At 40.0% G+C, this 24,666-nt stretch overlaps 1 protein-coding gene across 6 annotated transcripts in view; it reads left to right on the top strand.

Annotated features, from left to right (window-relative positions):
* Positions 1-24,666, top strand: part of SFMBT2 (Scm like with four mbt domains 2) — a 203,091-nt gene that overhangs the window by 134,934 nt on the left and 43,491 nt on the right. For all 6 annotated transcript variants that reach the window (XM_081161619.1, XM_081161621.1, XM_081161617.1 and 3 more), the window contains 2 exons: positions 10,421-10,503; positions 16,546-16,672. In XM_081161619.1, the coding sequence (XP_081017745.1) occupies positions 10,421-10,503; positions 16,546-16,672 (210 nt within the window). The remainder of the gene's footprint in view (positions 1-10,420; positions 10,504-16,545; positions 16,673-24,666) is intronic.

Here is a 24,666-nt window from a genome sequence, read left to right as displayed (position 1 = left end):
TGATTATTTCATCATGGGAGAGATTTAATGGTTACCAGCATTTTTAGGATTGTTAAATGCACTTCTTATGAGTTGTAGTTCTTAAAAAGTATTTTTTAGAAAAGAGATTGTAGACATAGCTTGAACATTTACTAGGAAAACGTGTGCGCTTATTTGGATGATTGCATTTCATGATATTAAGAAAATATCATGCATTAATGTACTGAACTCTTAAAATGTGCAATGAAATGACTGTACAAATGTATTTACAATATTAAATATTTTAATAGCTTAAGCTATTTTATACCTAACATTTAGTCACAATTATTATTTCTTCTGTCATCCAAGTATTTGTGATATTTGGTGAAATGAAACTGTCTTCATGCAGTTTTCTAAACGATTTCTTCCCTATTGAAAATGAAGCATACCTTTTACAAAATCACAGAAAAAGAAAATTTCTTCATGAGTATTATATTACTTTTAGAATACTGAGTATAGTGGTTAGTACCTTCCCATAAGAAAATCTCAATGACAAGCCTTTTTCTTCTTTTTCTTTTTTTTAACATTTAAAGCATTCAAGAAGTGATCAATATCATTAGTCAAGGACCCACTGGCAATCTATAAGGGTTGTGTTTTGGCCACAGGACGGTTATCTTGAAATAGTACATATTTTACTGACAAACCAGTAAGAAAAGACCAGCAACTTACAGAAAAAGGTTTCCGAATATCAACAGATAGCTCACAGTTAAACGAAACACAAAAACTCATGCAAACTCATCATAGAGAAATGGGAGTTAAAATTATACTGAGATGGCATGCATTTACAAGATGAGGTAGACATTCAAAATATAAAGAAAAGAAATTCTGTTTTGATGAGATTGTGGAGGAACAAGGATTCCCAGATATGCTGGTGAGAATGCAGGTAGGTGCAAACTGTATCCAAGGCATTTTGGCAGATTTTACTAAAATTATCAATGCATTTTACCCATTGACTCAGCAGTTTTATTCCTGAAAATTTCTCCCAAAGATACATTGTACAGATAACATGCATAAAAGCTTGTTCTTTGCAGCATGATGTATGTATAATAGCAAAGCACTGGAAAGAGTCCATGTGCCTGTCTGTGTGGGTTAAATAGACTTTAGATATCCATATAATGAAAACCGCGCAGTTGTTAAGAATGAAGAAATCTCTACTGATTTGGGAAGCGCTCCAAGATGCCCTGTGAGTGATAAAGATTGGTAGGTTATAGTATGGTGCCTTTTTGTTAGAAAAGAGGTAAATGAGAATATTTGTGTTTGCTCATATTTTTGTAAAGAAACTCTGAAAGATTACATAAAAAACTAATAAAAATGAGAATTCCGTATGAGGTTTCAGAGTAGGGAGGTGGCGAGGAAGACAGATGGAGATGAAGGTAGGAGTGAGACTGAACAGAATACTTTAAAAATATTTTTATTTCTTTCTTTTTGATCTAAAATAATGTATTATCTATTCAAAATAAACATATTATTAAAAGTAGAGGGCTTTTATGACTAAAAGGGATCTTAAAGATGATCTTACCAGCTCTAATCATTTTATGTGTGGGGAAATTGAGGCTCTGTTGTGTTAAATTTTTCGAGTCCTGAGGCAGAAGTTGACTTACAACCCCAGTCTTAAGATCCCAAATCTAGTGCATTTTTAAAAATAACCAAATCCATGTTTTACTGCTGTTGTCTCTCACTGGTATCTTCATAAAAGCCATCCTTGGGAATTTGGGGCATTTTGGTGGCCTTTCGTGGAATTAGCTCATGTCAGTCAACCATTACTTTCCATGACTGAAATAGTCTCTGTGTCAGAGCATTTGGAGAATTTCGATTCTTGGCTATGATTTTCCAAGTGTTTGCAGATATAACAAAGTCACGGCTTTATTTATTGAGCTCCCTTACCTTTTAGTGAAAGTGGAATATGTTTATTTTTGTAATTAAAATGAATTACAGTTTAGAGGAGGTGGTTGTGATTTTCCAAATGGTGATTTGACGGTTTTCGTTTGAGGTAATTTTTTACATGTCTTACGTGTCACACCAGGGCTGGGAATCATGCTGTAGAATTTTTTCAAACACCATTCTTTGCTTTATTAATGTATGAAAGTATACACTGTCCTTAAAATAAGTGTGTTATTTTTAACTTAAATTCCGAGCTTCATAGAGAGAGTGTGTCGGATTTATGCTACAAGATGTCTTGTGTATGTTTTCCAGCAGTGTAATACATTGTTTAGATTTCTGTTAGAACCATAAACACTGCTACAACTACGTGTTGCCCAGTAGCAAAAGGTTATCCCATTCATTCCCCAGTCAGTGGGAAGCAGCTGACAATGAAATAAAAGACACCTAGTGCCCCCCCCCCCCCTTTGGCTCAGTTGGTTGGAGATCATCCGGCACAGCAAAAGGTAGTGGGTTCAATCCCAGGTCGGGGTGGACACAGGAAGCAACCAATCGATGTTTCTCTCTCACATCGATGTCTGTCTGTCTCTCTTTCTCTCTTTCCCTCCCTCCCCCTCCCCCCCATCTGAAATCAGTGAACATGTCCTCAGGTGAGGACTTAAAAAACAAAGGGATCTAGTGGTCTAGGATATGTGCAGAAACATAGATCCTTACTTACACTGTTTTAACTCCATTCTTTTTTTTTTTTTTTAAAGTCTATTCCCAGGCTTTAGGGACAGGCAGTCTAAGTTAGAGTGGGTAGGACTTTGCAGTGATATCTCCATGTGATCAGATGCTTTCCTGGAAAGCCAAGGTCAGAATCCTGGAGGTTTTACCCCATTAGTTTAAATCCAGTAAGTAGAAATTCAACATTGTAGGCACTAAAAGTGGTCAAACAGGTATTAAATCAACTTAGCAAAAAGTGTGTATAGGGTATCCACCATGACTTGCTATTTTTAAATTATTTCATTAGCTTCCATGGCATGTAACATCAAAGATTAGTCGTAGAATTCATGGAGAAAACATCCCACTCTGGGGGATCTTTGCAGAAAATGTTTAGCCTTTAATTTCTCTTGTATAATATCTGAGCAAAGGCTGAAGTAAATCACTTACTGTAGCACTTTGTCTCTACTAGCTGCCCATCTCAATAGACACTAAACTGTGAACACAACTTAGGAAGTAAGGGTGTATTTTTTTAATATTTTCATTGATTTAGAGAGAAGAAGGGAGAAGGAGAAGGGGAGAGAGAGAGAAACATCAATGATGAGAGTCATTGATTGACTGCCTCCTACATGTCCCTTACTTGGGATCGAGCCTGACACCCAGGCATGTGCCCTGACTGGGAATCGAACCGTGACGGCTAACCACTGAGTCACGCCGGCCGGACAGGGTGTATTTTAATTATTATCAAGACACAAAGTAGTGAACCATAATTGGTATTGTCATTTCCTAGACACTGACTGATGAACTCAGTCCATTTTTTAATCTGTTATATTTCCTATATACCGATGGGGACAGAAAATAAATACACACTCATCGACCCGCCACCTTGATTGAACAGCTGTAACATTTTGCCATATTTGATTCAGATTTTTAAAAAATGAAATAGAGCATTATAGATATAACTGAAGACCCAGTCGTCCTTGACTCTATTTCTTTCTTTCTTTTTTTTTTTAATATATCTTTACTGATTTCAGAGAGAGGAGGGGAGAGGGGGAGAGAGAGATAGAAACATGAGTGATTTCAAACATGAGAGTCATTGATTGGCTGCAGCCTGCAACCCGGGCCTGTGCCCTGACCGGGAATCGAACCCCAATTTCCTGGATGCTAGGTCGAGGCTCAGCCACTGAGCCACGCCCAGCTGGGCTTTGACTTTATTTCTGATGCCCATGTCTAATCCTTTGGGACTCCTGTCAACATTTTCAGGATCTGACCACACCTCATCACCACCAGCCTGCCCGGGTGTCCTTTAAATCTCACCTGGGTTACTTGCAGTGGTCCCCTGCTTCCCTCAGTGCACTCCCAGCACAACAGTCGGACTGATCTTGTTCAAATGTAAATCACACCTGTCCCTCCTCTGTCTGCTCAGACCTTGCTCAGTGGCCAAGTTTCAGTCATGACAGCAGCCTGCAGCGCCCACCAGTTCTCCGTCTGGCCTCATGTCCTAAGACACCCCCGTCACCTCCTTCCTGGGACGTGGTTCACGTCCCTTCCGTAGGACGGACGTTGACACTCACTGTTCCCGCTGCTCCGCACACTCTTCCCCTCCCGAAGCCCTGACTCAGGTAGCGCCTTTCGAGGTGGCCTTTTTGGCTGCCCTATATATTATCAATTGCAAGTCACCACCCACAAAGGTTTGATTTCCTCCCTTACCTGGCCTCCCTCCACTGAACTTTTGCATCGTGTAAGATGCAAATAAGTAATATACATTTTACTTCTTACCAAAATGAAAGACTCACAAGAGTAGGGGGTTTTGTCTTGCTCTCTGCTCTTCCCCAGTAGCTGGAATAGTGTGTGGCTCTTGGTAAATATTCGTCGAGTGCTGGATGAATTAAAGTCCTGCCCCATTCTGCCCCCTTCCCTTCCTCTCTCCCAACCCTTTTCACTCATCTGCCGCCTTCTAAAGATTCTGTGCTTTACTGCTTGGCTACCCCGGTTTCTACTCTATCTCTGCCCCAGTCTCTCATTATTATTGCAATCACTGTACAGTAGCTTTTGTTTTGTATTTTGATATATACATAAATAATATCATGCTATCTGTGCCTTTGTTTAACTTTTATCATTAACATTCTCATATTTTTCCATATTGATGCATGTAGATTCATTTTACCTGCTCTATGAATATACTATCATTTTTGAAATCCATATCCCACTGCTAGACACTTAAGGTATTTCCAGTTTTCTTTTTTGCAGACAACACTCAGACCTACATCTTTGTATATGCACCCAGGTGTGTGAAGTCCTTCTCGGGATTTACTACATGTGGAAATGCTGGAGTTTCCCACATATTGTCAAACGCTCACCATGTTGTGTGCGTTCGTATTTTCATTATTAGGGTCTGGGATTCCCATTTTGCATCATCCTTACTGTCGTGTGATATTCTTGGGCGTGTTGGACATTGCCACTGATGGGACTGAAATGCGCCTGCTGTTTCCCTGGGGTGCCCCGGACTGCTAGTGCAGTCGAGCAGGTCGTCATATGCTTGTTGCCAGTTTGTGTTTCCTTTGATTATATTTTTTTGCCTTTTTTATTTTATTTTATTTTATTATATAAATATTTATATAGTCTAATCTGAATTCTTTCTCAGCAACACACTTCACAAATACAGTAGTCTAATCTGTGGCTTGTTGTTTCATTTCTAATGTTTTTTATGTTGTATTGTAGTATTAAATTATAGTCAAAATTCATCTTTTCTCCACCAAAATGAAAGACTCACAAGAGCAGGGGGTTTGTATGTCTTTAGACATCCTTCCTACCGATGTTCTTCTGTATTTCCTGTAAATGTCTTGTAGTTTTGTTTTCCATATTTAACTCTTTAACTTACTTGGAATTTTTGTATGCCACTAGAAAAGAAAACTTTTATTTAAAAAAATCTTTTTTGCTTGAACTGGATTTTCAACTTCACCAGTTGTCTCAGCATCATTAGTTGAATAGCCTAGTGTTTCTCTGCTTTGCACTGCCGCCACTGGCACATATCAAGTCCCTTTAAGGGTGCGAACCTTTTCTTAGTCTTAGTTATTCTGTCTCATCGATCTGCTTGTCCAACCCTGCGCAAGAAGTTGATTTTACGTTATAATAAGCCTTGATATCTATTAGGTGAATCCTTCCATTTCTTATTCCTTTCCAAAATTATCTTGGTTATTTTTGTGCATGAATTTTACAATCAGTTTGTGTGGTTCTAAAAAAGAACCCTATTGGATTTTAATTGGCATTGCATTGGATTTATAGATTAATTTAGGGAAATTGACATTTTATTTTAGTATCTTTTTATAACCTGCATCTTTTGGTAGAATTTTGCTTTTGTGGTTGCTGGTCCCTCTGCCTGGCACACTCTTTCTTCTTGCAGCCGCATGATTCGCTTCCACAACTCCTGTACATTCCAACTTTTCGTTACGGCCTTCCTGACGCAGCCCTCCCTATGCCTCTTGTCCACTTTCTCTCTATAGCACTTGTGATCATCTGATTATTTATATTTGTGTTCTATCTGCCTCTCACATCTGTGAGAGGAGCTCTGTGAAGGTAAGGATTCTTGTTGGTTTTGTTCATTTCTGTATCTCTAGCGTTGGAACCCTGCCTAGCATATAGCATGCACTTACTAAATATTTCTAAATGAATGAATATATAAATGAACAAATGGCTAGGGTGGAGAAATAGACACCTTCTTAAAATTTTTGACACATGTTGCCAAGTTGGCACCTGCAATGGTTTTTCAAAATAGATATCAACCAGAAATGCATAAAAGTATCTGCTTCCAACACTTATTACAGTGGCAGATTCATATTACTGTTTTTCATTTTGCCAGTCAGGGAGATGGCAAACATGATATTCTTTTGCTGTTTTTATTTTTTATTAAGATTGTACAATTTTATTGCCATATCCATGCAGCATAAAAGAGCAGCTTTTACTCAGGTGTTCTCTTTTATTAGAGAGGGAGCTATATTTTGTAACCCTTCCCCTCCCCTCCATCCCAAGTCACTGGTAAGGGGCCTGACCCCCGTGATTATCTCAGGGTTTTCCTGATTCACTTCCTGGTACTGAGGAGAGACCTGCCTTCCTGTGGGAACTGGGTACCACCAGAAGGGAGAGGATAGCTGTGGGGAGGTAGTCATGGTGTAGTCCATGTACTAAATCACCCTGGATTGATTGACCAGTGCCTTGATTATCTTATAAAATAAAGCAAAGATGCCATGCTTTCAAATAGTTTTTATTATTGATCACTAGTGAAAACTTGTAAAATGCAAAGAGATAAGAGAAAAAAGTATCCAGGAGCCCCACCACGCAGATAATTACTTTGATATTTACCGTTAAGTTTTCGTAACATTGCCTCTGGTCTTTTTCTTTGCATATTTTGAATATAAATAAGGTGATTCTGTATATGTTTATACCAATCTTTTCATCTAAAACCATCGCCATCATCCTAGCCGGCGTGGCTCAGTGGTTGAGCATCCACCCCTGAACCAGGAGATCACAGTTGGAATCCCGGTCAGGGCACATGCCTGGGTTGCTGGCTCGATCCCCAGTAGGGGGCGTGCAGGAGGCAGCCTGTCAATGACTCTATTCATTGATGTTTCTCTCTCTCCCTCTCCTTTCCTCTCTGAAATCAATTTAAAAACACACATTAAAAAATTAAAACCATAGCAATCATTTTTCATGACTTTTTTTGAAAAACAAACTAGGTGCAATTTCATGTCTGCATGACTTTCTGTGGACGTGGATGCATTTCGTATCATTTCCTGTATTTGGATGCAAAGCCGCCCCCTTCCCCATATTATCAGTCATAATGTCATTGTATCCTAATGTATAACACTTTTTCAGTTTTTAGGGTTGTTTTTATGGGATAAATTCCTAGAAATGAAATTGTGTCAAAGCTCATGAACATTTTTACTGCCAAATTGTTTTCTAAAGGAATCGTCTACTTGCACTGCCAATAGCAATGTTCGCGAGTAGAGCTGTTTTATGTCAATTAATTTGTGTCATATGGAAATGGGTCATCGACCCGTTCTCTTTTGGACCTGTAACAGTTGGAACTTCATTCAGAATGAACACTAATAAAAGCTAAAATAACTCTGGTGGTTGTGGTTCAACAGACTCCTATGGCAGCTTGCTGTAAATTTTAATAGCCCAAGGGGTTTTGATTTCCCTTCATTTTCTTTTCCTCTCTGCTGTTCCCCTCTCTCCCGGGTTTAAAACATGTTTTCCTGGCTGCAGTTAAGCCTTAGTACTTCTTGTTCTGTCTTTGTTGATTAATGAGTATAATTGACCCCTGTTGTCTCTATTATACAAGCCACAGCAATTTGTTTTTATGTAGCAGTTATTTTCTGAGCTGTCACAAAACTGCCTTACAAAGAGAGCTCATTATCAGCCCGAAGGAAAAGAATTTTAAGTGATGAAGTGAATAAAGGTCCCTAAGAGAAGGAGGAGGAGTCTTGGCTGTTCAGCGAAAGGAGAGAGTTCTAGGGGCAGAATAATTAATTGTTGCTTACGGACTCAGCAAGACTTGGTTATTTCTTGAAATTGTTAGATTAAAAATGCCTCCCCATAGAGTCTTGAAGACTGGATGTACAGGATTGAGTGCTGGTCCAAGAAACCACGGAGCCTGGCATTATATGGAGTGGGTTGAAGCCCATTGGAGATTGCTGTTTTTGGACGTGACTGTAGAAAACCCTGCTTCAATGTCTGCAGAAGTGGAGGCGACTTCGAAGTTGAAAAGTTTTAGCTCAACAGATATTGACCATAAAGAACACTTATATGTCATGTGGTCTCAGAACATAGTTGACTATTCATTTATATAGGGTTTTTTCTAATTTTCCCCTTCCCTCATGGCCCTGATGAGATTTCCTCATTCACAAAATTAACTGAGGAGGTGGCAGAGATCTAGGGAACAGGAGATCTTGACTTTAACGGAGTTGACTGGCCACACCCCGAAACAAATAGGGCCCTTCTGTTGCAGGGAGTCATCTTGCCTTCAGTTGTTCAGTTGAGAGCTTGTTTAGGGCATCTTGTTACATAACCTCTGTTTGTCAATCCTGCCACATGTTTCTCCTAGGACAAGAAAAGGGCATTAACCACAGTGCGAAGGGAAAAAAAAATCCTAAGTAGCATCAGTAAACTGTTAGTAATGGTGGCTCTGAATCGTGGACTGCAGCAGCTAGAGGAGACTTTAAATATCTTCTCTTTATTTTGTGTATTAGTAGATAATTTGTGAATCGCATAGAAGGTTTAATTTACTCTTACCCTGGTCCATCTAGTTCCTGAAAGAACTGAGTCTAAAACCAGTCTCCCTTCTGGTTCAGTACCCTTTGTACTGTGAGGCAACTTCCCACCAGTTTGAGGTGTCTTTTGGGGAATTCTGTTCTTATGCATTGTTGTGAGTATTTGATCCCAAACAGTTCCAGACAGACTGCTACTCTTAAAGTGGTGGGTTGTAGAACTTGCACAGAAACTTGCATTACCTTGTTTAAGACACGTTTTGTTTTGCTTATGAATGTTCAGAAGAAAGTTGGTTTGGTCCCTTCCGGAAACCTCTGATGCAAGAGCCTTTGGCTGGAGGGACAGCTCTGGAGAGAGCGGCGGGGGAAGGGCAGCTGGAAGGTGTGCAGGACCTGTTCAGAAGCAGCGAGGGCGGAGGAGTGCGTGGCATCTCAGAGCTCCCGGACTCCCCGCCTCCTGTTGGAAAGAAATGAGGAACTGCTGGTCTTTATAGAACGAGAGGGCTATCTTATGGGGAAGCGGGTACCTCTGCCACTGAGGGAGGGCAGGGCCTGGGAGGGTCAAGGGTCAGTCCCTGGGCCCGAGGAAAACAGCTGCCTTCTTGGTTAATCCTCTCACCTCCATCTTAAGAGAAGTTGGGTAAATTGAGCTCACTTAATGAAAAGAATATTATTTTGTACTTGTGAGTACAGATGGAGATAGGAGGCAACAGGCATCGTGAATTTCTTTAGTAAAGAATTTCCGTAGTCACTCTGCCCACTGTGGGGTTTAGTAACTAAGGTCCCATGTTAGGTGAACTTGCAGGTATAAACTTATGACAATATGGGGAGGGGGAGAGCAATTTCCTTAATTTCTTATGCATCAAAAATATACCTAAGTGCATCTTACATACATGTAAACCAATAAAGAGAAAACACTAAGTGAAGAGTATAGGGGCATTTTGTACAGTTTCAATGAATCCTAATTGCGCCTGTGTGTTTCATTCCCATCACCATCCTTTTTTCACGGGAAGCGCAGATGCTCATATTAAGATGCATTTTCCTGTCTAGGTTGAGCCATACCCCCAGTGCCGTTCCTAACCTTCTCCCATGTCTCGTGGTGGTTAGATGGATGAGTGCTTTATAGTTGCACCCCCCCACCCCCCCGCAATGAAATGAATAAAGGATAAAACTGCCTTGGTAAGACCTGTATTTAATTAAATGCACCATGTATGAAGAGTTGTTTCTCAGCGCCTCCCTCAGTTTCATTTATTCTCCCCAGAGCAGACCTGCCCAGCGCCCTGTGCTGACGTCGGTAAATGCACCCGCGTCACCTGGTGCCGGGCACCGCGTTGTGCGGCTAACGGGGCGCCTTACCTGCATGCAGCACTTCACGTTTTTCAAAACACTTTATTCAACCCTCATAAAATCCAGTGTGCTGTCAGCCTAAGAAAGGACTTAGCATTTTGGGGGCCTACCCTTGCGCCCTTGTTTTTCCCTGGTGACACGCCATGAAGCTGTTCGCTTGTCTGAGGTTTTGCTGTGTTAATGCTGTTTTGTCATGTTTTCCCGCACAGGTTACTCCGGCCAGGACTTTGACTGGGCAGATTATCACAAGCAGCATGGAACAGAGGAAGCACCTCCTTTCTGCTTCAAAAATGTAAGACTCTTGTTTCTTGCTGCTCCTTAGCTGTTGCTCACCATACGTTTTATCAATTGCTTTCTATTTATTGAGCAAGATTTGAGCGCTTCTGTGTTCCACGGGATCCTAAAACTTCCACAGGTTTTGAAAAGTCCTCCTTTCAGCTTGTATATTAGAATGATTCTGGGATGTAGTAACAAATTGAGTACTGAATGGATAGTGGCTCAAACATGCCGTACATTTATTTCTCACCGAGGGAAGGGTCCAGGGTGTTCCTGATTTCCAGACAGTTCTCATTGTGGTGAGCCTTGGGCTTAATATGTTTTGGTTTCATCCCCTGAATCGTTTGAGCAGTTAGGGAAAGAGATCCAGGAGAAGACAGCACTAGTTCTAAGATAGCTGGCGTTGACACACACTACTCACTTTCTGTTGGTGAGAATCACTCAGCTGCACCAGGCCAGGAGTGAGGCTAGGATGTGCCCTGGCTGGGCTCCTGTTCCTCAGTCATGATTCCAGACTGTAGAAGGACAAACTTTGATGGACAGCTAGCCACCTGTGCCACCAAAAGCTTTACACCTGCTTTGGAGTGTAATATTGATAAGCCCATCAATAGGAGATTCTCTGCACCTGAGGAATCTTCTTAAAATATGATCTTAAATTTTTTGTCCTGGATTATTTTAGTAGGATGCTAGTTCATCAATTTTGTACTTTGCTTTGCTTACTTGAAGCCCCTACCTTGTTCAAACAGAACTTATTGGCATAGTAATAGGATTTTTGTGACAAATAAAACAGCAGCGTGTGTCTGTGTGTGTTCATACATGTGTGTACTTGCTTAGTTACAGGAGTTGGTTGTATTCATAGTTTATAAATTATTCATTTAAACTTCATCAACCCTAGGAACTATGAAAAGGGACACAGATTATTATCTCTGATTTAAGAATGAGGCATAAATGTACAATATAGTCTAGTGTGTTGAGCATGCATTTAGTGGTGAAAGTTAATTCCTTATGCTAAGAAAAAAGACGCAGTCTTCCAGTTGGGGACTGCAGATACTATAGTGCAAAGTGCTTCCAAGCCAAAGACTTGTTTTCTAGACATGTGCTCCTACTGTTGCTAATTCACTGTGACCCCACCTGTAATTTGTTTGGCAGGGTAACAGAATATGAGAACTCAGAGGAGGAAAGGGTTGACTTAATAGAGAGAAACTCAATACTGAACATAAAAAATGGGTTTTGGAGAATTAAGTAGGTTGATTACTAGGTCAACTTGTACTCCTAAAAACAGAAACAAATCAGTAGCAGAGTGGAAACCAAAGCTTTGTAAATGATTAAACGAACTTTCTATTTGGATGGCATTGCCTTTGCACAAAAGTAGTTCTTCTGCAGCCTTGAAAGAACTGTATAGTGAGTGTTAGGTGGTATGAAAGGGACAGCTTTGTAATCATGCCACCATGAGGACAGCAGCCAGTTAGCATTCAAAGCTTATGAAGTCCAGTGCAGTCTTATTAAACTTTTTACTTGTGACAAAATCTCCTGGCCTTATGGCCTTTCATTTAGGATCATGGAAACACTCCAGTACATCCCCAAACCCCTTTACTTTGTGCTTTCTACCTGACAAGAAAAATCTTCCATTGATTCTTTAGCTTTGGGAAGAAAATCCTCACATCTCCTTTAGTTCTGTATTTAAGGAGTTGTTTCTTCTGTTCTACATCATTCTACCAAGGTTTCTTTTTATCTGTTTTCTGGTCCTATTCAGCCAGCTGTTTTCCAAATGCATTTTAATAGTGGAGCAAGTAGCCACATCCCCAGGTGGCCTCTGAGCTTTTAGGATTTAGCTACTGAGATTAAATCTGTTCTAGTAAGTACATTGGTGTATTCATTAGGGATGCACTTGTTACAAATATGACCCCCCTTTGTTTCTGGCTCCTCATTTATTTAATCGACAGGATTGTTATCTGCCTGTTGACGTATGCATTGCATTACTGGTACTTTGTTGAATTTTATTAGCTTGTTACAGTGCTCTTTAATGAAATGCCTATTATGAGTTCATTTTTAAATCACACATCTCATGTATAGCAGAGGAGAGGTAGTTTGGAGATGGATGCATGGGCAACATTTCCCTGAGGATGTTTAACAATCACAGGCAGTTCTGAAATGGATTGACACAGCCAAATGCTTAGTAAAATAAACTCACAGGTAACGGTTTTGCCATTGATCCTTTATAAATTACCCTCTGGCAGTGAGTTGAAACTAAAATAGGTTATGCGGTTGTAGCTTTTCCTTATTAAGTAGGATAAAATGCATTTTAACTTACTTAGAGACTTTTCAGGCACCCTATCGAGTTGTATTATCAGAAAGAAGCTCAATACATAACATGCGTGGATAAGTTAGTATGACTTGCAGGAAAATAGAGTAGCTTTGATTCCAATTTCCAAGGAAACGTAAAGGAAAGGAGCAAATTGGTCTCTTAGCATACATTGGATAATTTTGCTCTGTTTACATAAAGGTAGACTTTCATTTCAACTTAACTTATATAAAAAGACATATGTAAATGTGAATTACCTTGGTTTCCTTACATAACAAAGAGATGTAATATGTTACTTACAGGAACTTGTTTATCCAGTTTATATATTCAAAATAGATATATTTACATAGTATTGTAATGTCTGGTTAAAATTTATAGAAGTGGGTGATTTTGGAAAATTTTATATTATATTTATTTAGAAGTGAATTTTGCTTCCAATAAGTTCATACTGAGTTGGTCCTTCCAAAGATAGCAACTAAACACTGGACAGAATAAAAATGGCTACTGAAAGATGTGGAAAATGAACAAAAGCAGGCAGACTCTGGAAGGGAACAGGTGTTTAGAAGAAAGGAAGACCATCCCAAAATTTTCAGATGAGTGGCCTGAGGTCAGCCGTGGTTGACAACATATGCGATAACTAAAACAGTGATATAAAATGTATAATCTTTCTGGCCTTATGAACACATAACAGAATTTGGGCAACCACAGCTACTTGAAAGTAAGAGGAGTCACAGACAGGAGAGCTAGGAGGAGGAACCACAAATTCTGTGTATAAACCCCCAAACCATGTATTTGCCAGGCAAACTCCAAGCAGCCTAGTAGCTAAGCATGAAAGAACTAAACTAAGATTTGAGCTGCTTCTCAAGAGATAAGAATGTATAGTTTGAGTCCAACCAAGTTAATTGCTTGCTGAAACAGAAAAAGCAACTCTTTGGAGGAATATAACATAATCCAGAGTTTCTATGACATAACATTTAAAACATCCAGATTTCAATCCAAAGCTGCTCAATATATGAAGAAATAGGAAAATTTGCTTCATTCTTAGTGTAAAAGATTATCAGCAGAGACCAAACCCATTATGACCCAGATGTTGGTAGCAGACAAGTATTTTAAAGCCCCATCATAACTAAGCTCATTAGTGGAAAGCACTGGTTCCACTAATGTGGTTCTAAGGCCAGCTCCTTCAGCACCACTTGGGAACTTGTTGAAAATACAAATGGCTTCACTTCAAATAAACTGAATCACAAACTTTGGGATGAGGACCAGCAGTCTATGTTTTTAAAAGGCTTTCCAAGTGATTTTGATATACTCTAAAGTCTTAGAAGCATAGATGTTAAAGGGAAACATTCTCCTACTGAATGAAAAGCTAGGAAGTGCCAGAACAGAAGTAGAAGTATAAAAAAGAGAAATTCTAAAACTGACAAATACAATAATACGTATCTGAAATAAGCAAATTCATTAGAAGGGCTTAATAGCAGAATAGAGATGAACGAGCAAAGGGTTTATGAAATTGAAGATATAAATTATTCTAGCTGAAGAACAGAGAAAAAAAAGATTGGCTGGGGTTGGGAAGAAGATAAAGAGAATCTCGAGGATTTGAGGGACAATCTCGTGTGTAACTGGAGACCCAGAAGAAGTGGGCACAGATAAGGTGGAAGGAAAAAATATATGGAGAAATAATGGTCCCAGATTAACCAAAGTAGCTGAAAGATCTAAATTTACAGGTTCAGGAATCTGTGAACCCCAAGTAGCGTAAATACAAAAAAATACAAAAAAAACAACAAAAAAGACCCAATGTAGTCAAATTGCTGATAACCAAACATAGAGAGAAAAATTTTGAAAATTTCCAGAGAAAAATGATACATTTCAAATAGAGGAATAATAGTTTGAAAAATAACAAACTTCTCATCAGAAACAACAGAGGCCAAAAGGGTGTGAACCAACTTCTTTAGAGTGCTGAAAGGAAAAAAACAACAACCTATAGTTCTATATCCAGTAAGAAAGTAATTCAAGAATGAAGGTAAAAATAGACACTTCACCAAAGATATACTAATGGCAAACGTGAAAGCTGCTTAGCATCATTAGTCACAGGGAAGATACAAGTTAAAACCACAGTGAGATGCCATTAGACTTACCTATAAGACTAGCTAAAATGAGAAAAACTGGAAGTATCAATTGGTGAGTGTGTTTAGCAACTGGAACTCTATACACTGCTGATGGGAATGCACGATGATATATTGGAAAATAATTTGACAGTTTTTTAGAAATATACATTTACCATATAGTCCAGCAATCCTGTTTCTAGAGAAATGAAAACAGAGTTATAGGCTAAATTATGTCCCTCCAAAATTCATGTTTTAAAGTCCTAACTCCCCAGACCTCAGAATGTGACTGTATTTGGAGGTAGAGTCTTTATAGAGGTAATTAAGGTAAAATGAGGTGATAGGGGTGGGCCTTAATCCAATATGACCAGTGTGCTTATAAGAAGAGGAGATTAAAACACACACCACATGCATGGAGGAAAGAACATGTGGAGACCCAGGGAGAAGACAGCCATTTACAAGCCAAGGAGATTGGCCTCAGAAGAAACTGACTCCACTGACACTCTGATCTCAGACTTCCAGCCTCCAGAACTGTGAGATAATAAATTTCTGTTGTTTAAGCCACCAGATCTGTGGCATTTTGTTACGGCAACCGGAACAGGCTAATATATTTATGTTCACATAAAAAATTGTGCTTAAATGTTTATATTGGCCTTATTCACAATCACTAAAAATTGTAAACAAGTCAGATGTCTTTCAACTGATAAATGGATGGACAAACTATCGGACAGCTACAGAAACTACTCAACAGTAAAACAGAATGAACTACTGATTCCTGCAATAGTGTTGATGGTGCTCAAATGCATTTTGCTTAGTTGAAAGAAGCCAAACTCAACAGCTACAGAGTTTATGATTTCATTTATATGACATTATGGAAAAGGTGGAATTACAGGAAAGAAAGCAGATTGGTGGTCCAGGAATTGGGAGCCTGGGAGGAATTGATTACCGAAAGGCCAGTGCAAGGAGTTTGCGAGGTGAAGGTACTGTTCTGTATCTCGATTGTGGGTGGGGCTGTATGGCTGTATGCATTTATCTAACAGCCTTACCCTGATAAAACAGTGACCAAATAGAGTGAGTTTCCCTGTATGTAAATTTAAAAAATGTGCATTTAGAAGGTAAATAAAAATAAGAAAAAGCAGAAAGGCAAAATAAAGATAATTTCAGATAAAGGAAAACTGGGAATTCATCACCAGCACACGTGCACCAAAAGATGTGCAAAAGGACATTCTTCAGGCTGTAGGAAGATGATCCCAGGCCGAGACCCAATTTCTCTCCTTCAACACCCTTAGATGTGCCCCGGTCTGATGTTGGTGAGAAATCTAGGGAAGCAGAAGAGATGATCTGTATCCCAGTGATTCTGTAGGAGGAAGGATGCATATGGAACTGGAAAGAGAGGATCTATTCAACCTCTCACTCATTCAGTGCATATTATTAGGCACCGGCTGTGTGCCAAGCAGAGTCCTAATCTCTGGGATACAAATGAAGAAGGCATGGTTCTTTCCTCAAGAGCGGCAGGAAAGACAAACATGTGAGCAGTCTGTTTGTCTTATAAATAAGGTCTGTGTGTTCATGTCCTCTTCATCAGCTGGCTGGCCTTGCTGCTGCACTGTCTTGCTGCGCTATCTCCTGGCTCAGTGTCAGTTCTCTCTTTCAGACGTCATTCAGTCGGGGTTTCACGAAGAACATGAAGCTTGAAGCCGTAAACCCCAGGAATCCAGGAGAGCTCTGTGTGGCCTCTGTCGTGAGGGTGAAGGGGAGATTGATGTGGCTTCACCTGGAAGGTATGCACGGTTTGTAACCGATCTGGAGAATCTAGGGTTCATTCAGAAATGGCAGAGTGTAGACGACTCTGCACTTCTCAGAAGTGCCCTGCCTATGTTCCTTTTATTCAAACAGATCTTAAATTATTCAGTGTTCTCAAATAAGTGAAACTAATCAAATACAAATTCATACAGAGGTTCTCATTTTAATTTAATAATTTCATGAAATGAGATGCTGCCGTGATAATTATGTTTGGAACATAGTGATTTTTTTTACATCTATGATTATAAAAGCTAATGTCACAATTAAATTAATATGAGTCACTAAAACTTGTATTTGAGGTCTTGGTTATTATGAGGATAGAATTGTATATTTTAATATGAATGATACCCTGTGGTTTCTTTCATAGATGTTTAATTTTGTCTTAAATTATTAACTGGAGATGACTTTCTCTCCAAATATACAGGGATGGGCAAAGTAGGTTCACAGTTGTAATATAAATGAATAACACAATAATTCATAAATAATAATACAAGAATAAACTGTGTTTCACATACAACTGTAAACCAACTTTTGCCCACCCCTGTATATTTGGAGAGAAAGTCATCTTTCTAAAAAGTATAATAAACAGGATTTAGGCTTGCTTGTTTAGTGGTATTTAAACTGTTCTTTATAGCTATACTTTATTTACAATTGTACAGATGTGACAGAACAAGGTACTTTGTAAGCAGAACCTTGATCAGACTTCAGGTTTAGATAGAAGACTATATTTTCTAGATGGTACATTTCAATGAGAAAGAATTGAAATGAATTTGATCTAAGATTTTCTCCTTTCTGTGATTTAAAATAATTTGAGTTTTTTGTTTGTTTGTTTAATTGTCTTCCAGTTTCTAGCACTCAGTAGTTATTTCAAGTGTATATGGAAAAACAATAAGACTAGATATGAATAATAAAATTACGTTGGCTTTCCTGGTCTATACTTTAAATCTTATAACATGCTCATACTGCCATTAGAATAGAAAGTTTGGAAGGTCATAGAATTGCTGCTAATATCTTTATCCTTTTTTATCAGTAAGCAGGTCTAAAATGCATTGAAAGTTCTTAGATACAGACCTACATCTCATCAGTATTATAGTTCAGGAGAGTGGAAGGGTAGAGAGCACTGATTTTCATCTGAACGTCATAGGTGGGTGTCCTTAATTCCCAGGATGAAAACATTACCATGGTTTCGGATTTCCAATTTGAAATAAGAGGACATTCTCAAAAAGTTGATTGCTTAGTGGGTTTTCAAGTACAACGACCTCTAGTTGGACTTGCCCAAAATGTAGACACAGGCATAATAATGGTATTTATGCAGCTACAGGAATAGAATGTGACCTTATTTTCATTACTGCATGTGACGTTGAGTCAACTGCTCTTGAAGAAACGGGAGCTTTTGGGTGATTTTGAAAGCCTTAATTGAACACGCTACCTAATACTATGCTAAGATTGGAGCCTTGTTTGCATTGTTAAACAATTTGAAAACAAAAATGGTTAAGTTTAGAGCCCATGTGTTATCATTATTATTTAGCACATTATAGTTAAGATTCTTTGGCAGCCGTAATTTATTTAGCAGTTTGTACTTTCAGAGTGCTTTACAGCCGTTAATTACCTAATGAGGACAGCAGGAAGAATCTCCTCATTTATATAGGTGGAGAAACAGGCAAAGTCATTAGGATGTGCCTGGGGTTCAATTTCATTACTCTTGACATCTTTGTTGCTTAATTCACTAGACCCCACAGCTTCCAAATTCTTAAAAGAATGGAAAATAACTTATAGGGTATATTTAACATTTTCAACAATCTCTTTTCCTTCTTGCTATTTTTCTTTGGATATAAATTTCTGGATTTAGAGCAAAAAAATATATGTCAGTTCATGGCAGCTCTTTTGTTTATTCTCCAGAGTGCTTTCATTCTGTTGTAATGACAGTTAGTTGGCATTAGGAAGCAGATCAGAAAGTAAATTGTCCATTTTTCCAGACCCTACACATCGAAAGAAAGAAGTTTACAATCTGTTGACTATTATCTACCTGGAATTATTGGTCAAAATTATGCATTTGTCTCATCGAATAAAGTTCCACTCAATCTCCTTGCACTGTCTTAAATTTTATGTTTTTGTTTGTTTTGTTTTTGACACTTACTGAGCATTTACCGTTTGAAGTAACAGCAAGCCTGGTGGCACTTATTTCTCATTATTTCAGTTTTATGTAACAGTGTTTTCTTTCTTGGTCTTGGGGACAAAATGTTAGAGATTCACTACGGTCACTTTGTGGCTGTTAGAGTACTTTTACAATGATGGTGATTCTGATTATAGACCATTTATTTGACACTTTATATTTATGAAGTGCTTCATAACAATTTATCAGTTATATTTGTCCATTAAATTGATTTGAAGTATTTTCAACACATGGCTAATTGACCACTTGTAGGTCATTAAAATGGTGATTTTTATTTAATATTTCGCTTCTCTTTAAGTCAGATAGTTTTTTAAGTGTCTATAATGGAGCTGATATTGAAGGGGAGCAATGAATAAAATACATGAGATTAGTGTAAAATTATTTTAGGTGCATATTCAGAAAGAATCTCAAGCTCTCCCAAGCCGCTGACAGTGATGATGGGGCTTTGTGTTTGGGGAAGGACATTGCCATGCTTCCTCTTACGGTAATACTCTGCTCTAGGTAATCGTATGTGCAATCATAAGCATTATCTGTATAATAAAAATTTTAATACCTCTAGCAGTGCACCCACACACACTGGCTCCCAGGCTCGTTTGTCTGTCTGTGTTCTCACAATCCAAGCCATTTCACATGCATTTCAGGTCGTTTTCTTCTGGGATGACTAGGGTATGGGTGTTCTGTTCTCCCTCCCAGGGTGTTAACTCTCTGAGAGGGTTTACATTTTTGCATTGCCTTCTTGGTTTCCCTTATCCCCATTATTATTATTACTTTCTCATTTAGAAGAGATGTGATGTGCTCCACATTCCTGAATGTGAAGTATTTTAGCCTTTTAGCTGAGGCAGAGGTGCCTTTAATATTATAAAAGGTGTGACAACTAGCGGGCTTCATTTTTGCTAAGTTATTTAGCTCTTTTAGTTGTTGTCACTATAGTAGTTTTTGTAGAGAGTTTTAGAATGTGAACACCAAAACCTGGCTTTGAAATTAGGAGCTCTGTTATGAATGAAAACAGACAAGGGATTCCCAGTGAGAGTTTTTGTACTTGGAACGCAGGGATAGAAGGATGTGTTGTGGGGTTTGTTACCCAGAGCTTTCAGTTCCAGTTTGTAACGCATTGTGTATAAACTTCAATCTTTGGATCTGTGTGATTCATAGCTTTGGACAGTAGGTTTTGGTTTTTGTTTTTAAAAAAAATCATATCTTTATTGATTTCAGAGATGGGAAGGGAGAAGGAGAGATAGAAACATCAATGATGAGAGAGTCATTGATTGGCTGCCTCCTGCACACCCCTGGCTGGGAATTGAGCCCACAACCCAGGCATGTGCCCTGACCGGGAATCAAACCACGATCTCCTGGATCCTAGGTTGATGCTCAACCGCTGAACCATGCCTGGCCGGGCTGGACAGTAGCTCTTTTGAGTCCAGGAATAGCATCCTTCCCATGAACTTAACATTTCATATTGACAAGCACAGAATATGCAGGTCCCTGTTCGCCTGTGGTCCTTGGTTTCCGCAGGTGGCAGCCATCCTGAGCAATGAGCGGACTCTTTAAGCCTGTGTGCCTCATGTAGAATTTCAGTGTAGTATTTAAACAAGATGCAATGACAACTCGAGGACGCATTTGTCCTCTCCTTTTTCCCTCTTCAGAAATGCATATTCTTTGGAATTGTCCAGTGTCAGTTTTTTAATTTAGCTGATTTTTTTCTCAGCTTCTTGGCTGCCGTGAGATAGACCTTGGCACGTGATCCTCCCTTTCTCCACCTGCTTTAAGTTTTAGGCCTGATTTAAGGTCAGACCACAGCCCAGCACCTTGTTCCCTGACCAACCAGGCTTGCAGGGCCATATCTTCGCCCCCTTCACCTGCAACTGGCATTGCCCTCACCCAGCTTAAAACCATGTTGTTAGGGCCCGGCCAGGCATGGCTCAGCAGCTGAGCATCCACCTAGGATCCAGGAGCTCACGGTTGGATTCCCGGTCAGGGCACATGCCTGGGTTGCAGGCTTGACCCCTAGTCAGGAGTGTGCAGGAGGCAGCCGATCAATGACTACTTTGTCATCACTGACTTCTCTCTCCCCCCCCTCCCTTCCTCTCTCTGAAATCAGTAAAGATATATTTAAAAACACAAAAAAAATAAAACCATGTTGTTAGGAGTGATGGCGGCAAGGTACAGGCCTTTTACTTTGGTCCACAGACTTTCACATAATCTTGTTTTTGCCTCTTTTTTCTGTTTTCAGCCATATCCTGGTAATTTTGACGCTAAGTTGTCCTGATACATCTTTGTAGAGGGGGAACCTCTAGCCATCAGCCTGAGTGGAGGGGTGACCTGGCTGTGCAGAATCTTCAGGGGATTGAGAGGTCCAACTGCTTCTTAGATTTTCAACCAGTCTTTTCTCAGTTCAGCCCCACCCATCTCTTGCCTCCACTCCACTGTGTCTCTAGGGTCCAGCTGCCTGAATTGACTTGCTTCTTGCCTTGTCCTCTGTCCTCTGTAGACTCAACTATTTGATGAATGAATAAATAAGTGAATGAATAAGTGAGGTAATATGCTAAGTATGGTTAATGGAGTTTTGTGCCTAAGCCCTTTGTAACAAAAATTGATTCCATGTCAGACATAGGGATGAGAGCCAGAACCAGAGCTGACATGAAAAAGTATCTGGATAGAGGGCCTAGTTTGTTCCCATACAGGTTCCTGGAAAATAAACTTTGGACCAGGTGATCTTATTAGAATTGAGAAATGCTGGCATTCCTAGTATGGCTCCCAACCTCAAAACATTTTTTTTTACATTTGCAGTGGGACAGACCTTTTGAGATTCTAATGAAAGCTGTGGACGCTCAGAAAAATGTACTTGTGTGTGTATACAATTGTTTATGAAATTTCAGACGATTCATGGGCCCTCTTCAAGACAGTTCTTGGGTGGACCTCCTTGGAATTCATGGACCCCAGATCCAAACCCCTGCAGGAAAGATTCTCAGGAGATAGCAGTAGATTTTAGATCTGTCTTGTCCAACATGTAGCTTCTAGTCACACGTGGCTACTTCATTTTAAATTAACTAAAATTACGTTACAGTTTCAGTTCCTCAGTTGCACTCTCTGCAGTCAAGTGCTCAGTAGTCACTTGAGGCTTGTGACCGCTATTTTGACAGTGCCGATACAGAACATTTCCACTCAGGCAGGAAGTTCTTTTGAGCAGCGCTGTTCTAGATGCTCAGATGAGTCAAGAGTTAGTCCCTCAGGCGGTGGAGACCAGAACTCAGATGTTCTTGGAATGTGGGCCAGCAAAATGCAGTTCACTTCGATAAGTAGCTCGATTCCAGGCTGTAAGTTTCACCATTTAATAGTGAGATGAAAGGACATTTTTGATGACTTAGAAACTATCAAGAAAGCACAGTAGGTATCTCAGGCAGGAAGGGACTATAACAGGACTATAGCTGCCTATAAGATCACGGAGAGGGATGGAAGACAGAAGTCATGAGGCCCACAATTGACTCTTATTTTAAGGCCATGGAGTTCCATGGGTAGGAAGCTGTGATCCATGGCCTGCCACTGGCTCCAGCCCCTTTCACAACTACAAAGCCTGTGAGGAAATACTGGGACTGCTGTAGCAGCTTCCAGAGACCCTTGGAGCTTATGAAAAGAAATGGACATACCCAGTCCAGCCGCTAACACTCTGTCTCCTTGCTTGCCAGCAGTAATAATACCAGGAAGTCCTCCTCTGCCTCATTCTGTCCTTCACGGCTCACACGAGTGGATACCAGCAGTGGAACCTATTTTGAACTCAGTACTCTGTCGTGTATGGGAGTCTGGGAGTTTAATTTTTCAGATCTCCATCCCTGCAGGCAGAGAGGAGGGTGGGATTTGGTGCTGAGAGCCACTTAGCCATGGCCAACATTCTCTTTTTCTACTTAATCATAAAAGAAAACTTTGTTTTGTGGAAGTCAAATATACAAGATCTTAGATTACGTAATGAAATGATGGAGGCTAATTCTTTTCAGCGAGTTAGCTGATGAACAGTGAGTTTCATTTTTAACATTAAGTAACAAAACAAGACATACCTTGTTAGCCCTGCTCATACGTTGGGCACATCAGTGGATAAACAGGAGGCATTTTCACACCCCGGATACGGCAGGTTTTGTGCCCTTTTTGTTACTAGCAGTCCCTTTCCTATCTCCATTTCCCCCCCACATTTTTTCTCTTCATCACGTGAAGAAGGTTAATATTCATTTTCCACCTCTCACTCTGGTTGTTCCTTGTTTTTTACTGAAGATGGTTTCCCTTTACGTAAGTTTCCCTACAGTCATTTGTAATTCTCCGTCTCCAGGATGGTTCTGTCCCGTTTCCTCTTTGCAGCATTTGACCTACCTTGATCCCTCCTTCATAGTCTCCCCTCCGTCTTTTTCAGAATACCGGCTGGCCAGCTTTCCCTTTCCCACTGACTTTTCCTTAGATGAGGTTCCTGGTTTCACCTTGGTTCTGCTTTCCTCACATATAAAGGTCAGGATTCTTCAAAGTCTTTTTCCTCCCCGGTGCCCATACAATCTCATCTTTCTCTGTGACTTCAAATAGCGGTTCTGTGCTGACAAATCCATATGTCCACCACTCACAGCAAACACACTCATAACTCCCAAGCTCATCTACCTGCAAAGTGCCTCCATGTGCACATCAGCATTTCCCAACCAGATGTCACTATGTCCCCCCTGCGTTTGCTCATCTCTTCGAGTTTCGGTCTGACCTAATGGCACCATTATTTCACTCAAGTTAGAAACCATGAAGTCATCCAGGTGAGAAGCTCTAGAATAACTCTTGTCTGTTCATACCCCACAGCTCCCATGACCAGGTAGTCACTTTGGTAGCCCAGTGCCCCCTCTGCATCTCTGTCTCTTATCACTGCCACACCCCAGTTTGGGTCTTCATCCCTTACTCTTAGGACTTCAGTAGCCTCCTGCCTGCTTTCTCTACTGCCTTATGGGGCTCTAAGCGTTGGCTTTGTAAAAGTCATTGCCTTCCTTCTAACATGGGCGGAGACTGAATTTCTCATGGAGCTAAGACTCCCATTGTGGCATTTAGCAAGCCCCTCCTGACATATACACCTGGTTCCTAGATGTGTGATCCTGAGTACTTTTTGAGTTTAAAATCTCTTTTCCTATTTTTACAGCTCTATAAAATAGTGATTTTATACAGTATATAATAGTGGTTCTACGTTGTAGGATGGTTCTGGAGATTGGCTGAGAGAATCTATGTCTATAAAGGGGTCAGAGTTGTGTTCGGCCCATAATAGTCACACCAGACCAGTACGTGGAGGAGCAAAAAGAAAGGCAGTGCCTCTTCACTGCACCTTTCCCTCCCTGCACAGACCTTGTGCTCCATCAGAAGAGACCACTCAGGTATCTGTAAATATCCTGATACCGTCATTCGCGCTGTGAGCCATTGCACAGGGCTGTGTTCCCATCCTAGCCTATTGCATCGCACGGTGTTTATGCACAAGTTCATGTGCATTTAGCTCTCTCGGTGTTGCTGAATTGAAGTGAGGAATAAATAAAATCTGTGTTCCTGAATGAGAAAGTGATTTAGGATATAGCAGCTCCTTAGGAACTGCTGTTTTGCAAACCAAATTTTGAAATGGTGAGTGGTATTTTATACCTATAAACTAAAATTTAAAAACTTCTTGGTCATTTTTTTCATATGTTTGGTTCAGTACCAGGAAACTACCTTCCATATTATAATCGACGGGAATCCTACTAGAGTGCACATTCCTGGGGCTCCCACAGACCCAGTTCCTCTGAGTCCCAGGAGCAGAGCCTGGGG

Source organism: Miniopterus schreibersii (assembly GCF_964146895.1).
Source record: "Miniopterus schreibersii genome assembly, chromosome: 1".
In the NCBI taxonomy this organism is placed as follows: domain Eukaryota; kingdom Metazoa; phylum Chordata; class Mammalia; order Chiroptera; family Miniopteridae; genus Miniopterus; species Miniopterus schreibersii.
The sequence above is the reverse complement of the archived record's forward strand: the minus strand, read 5'-3'. Positions and strand labels throughout refer to the sequence as shown.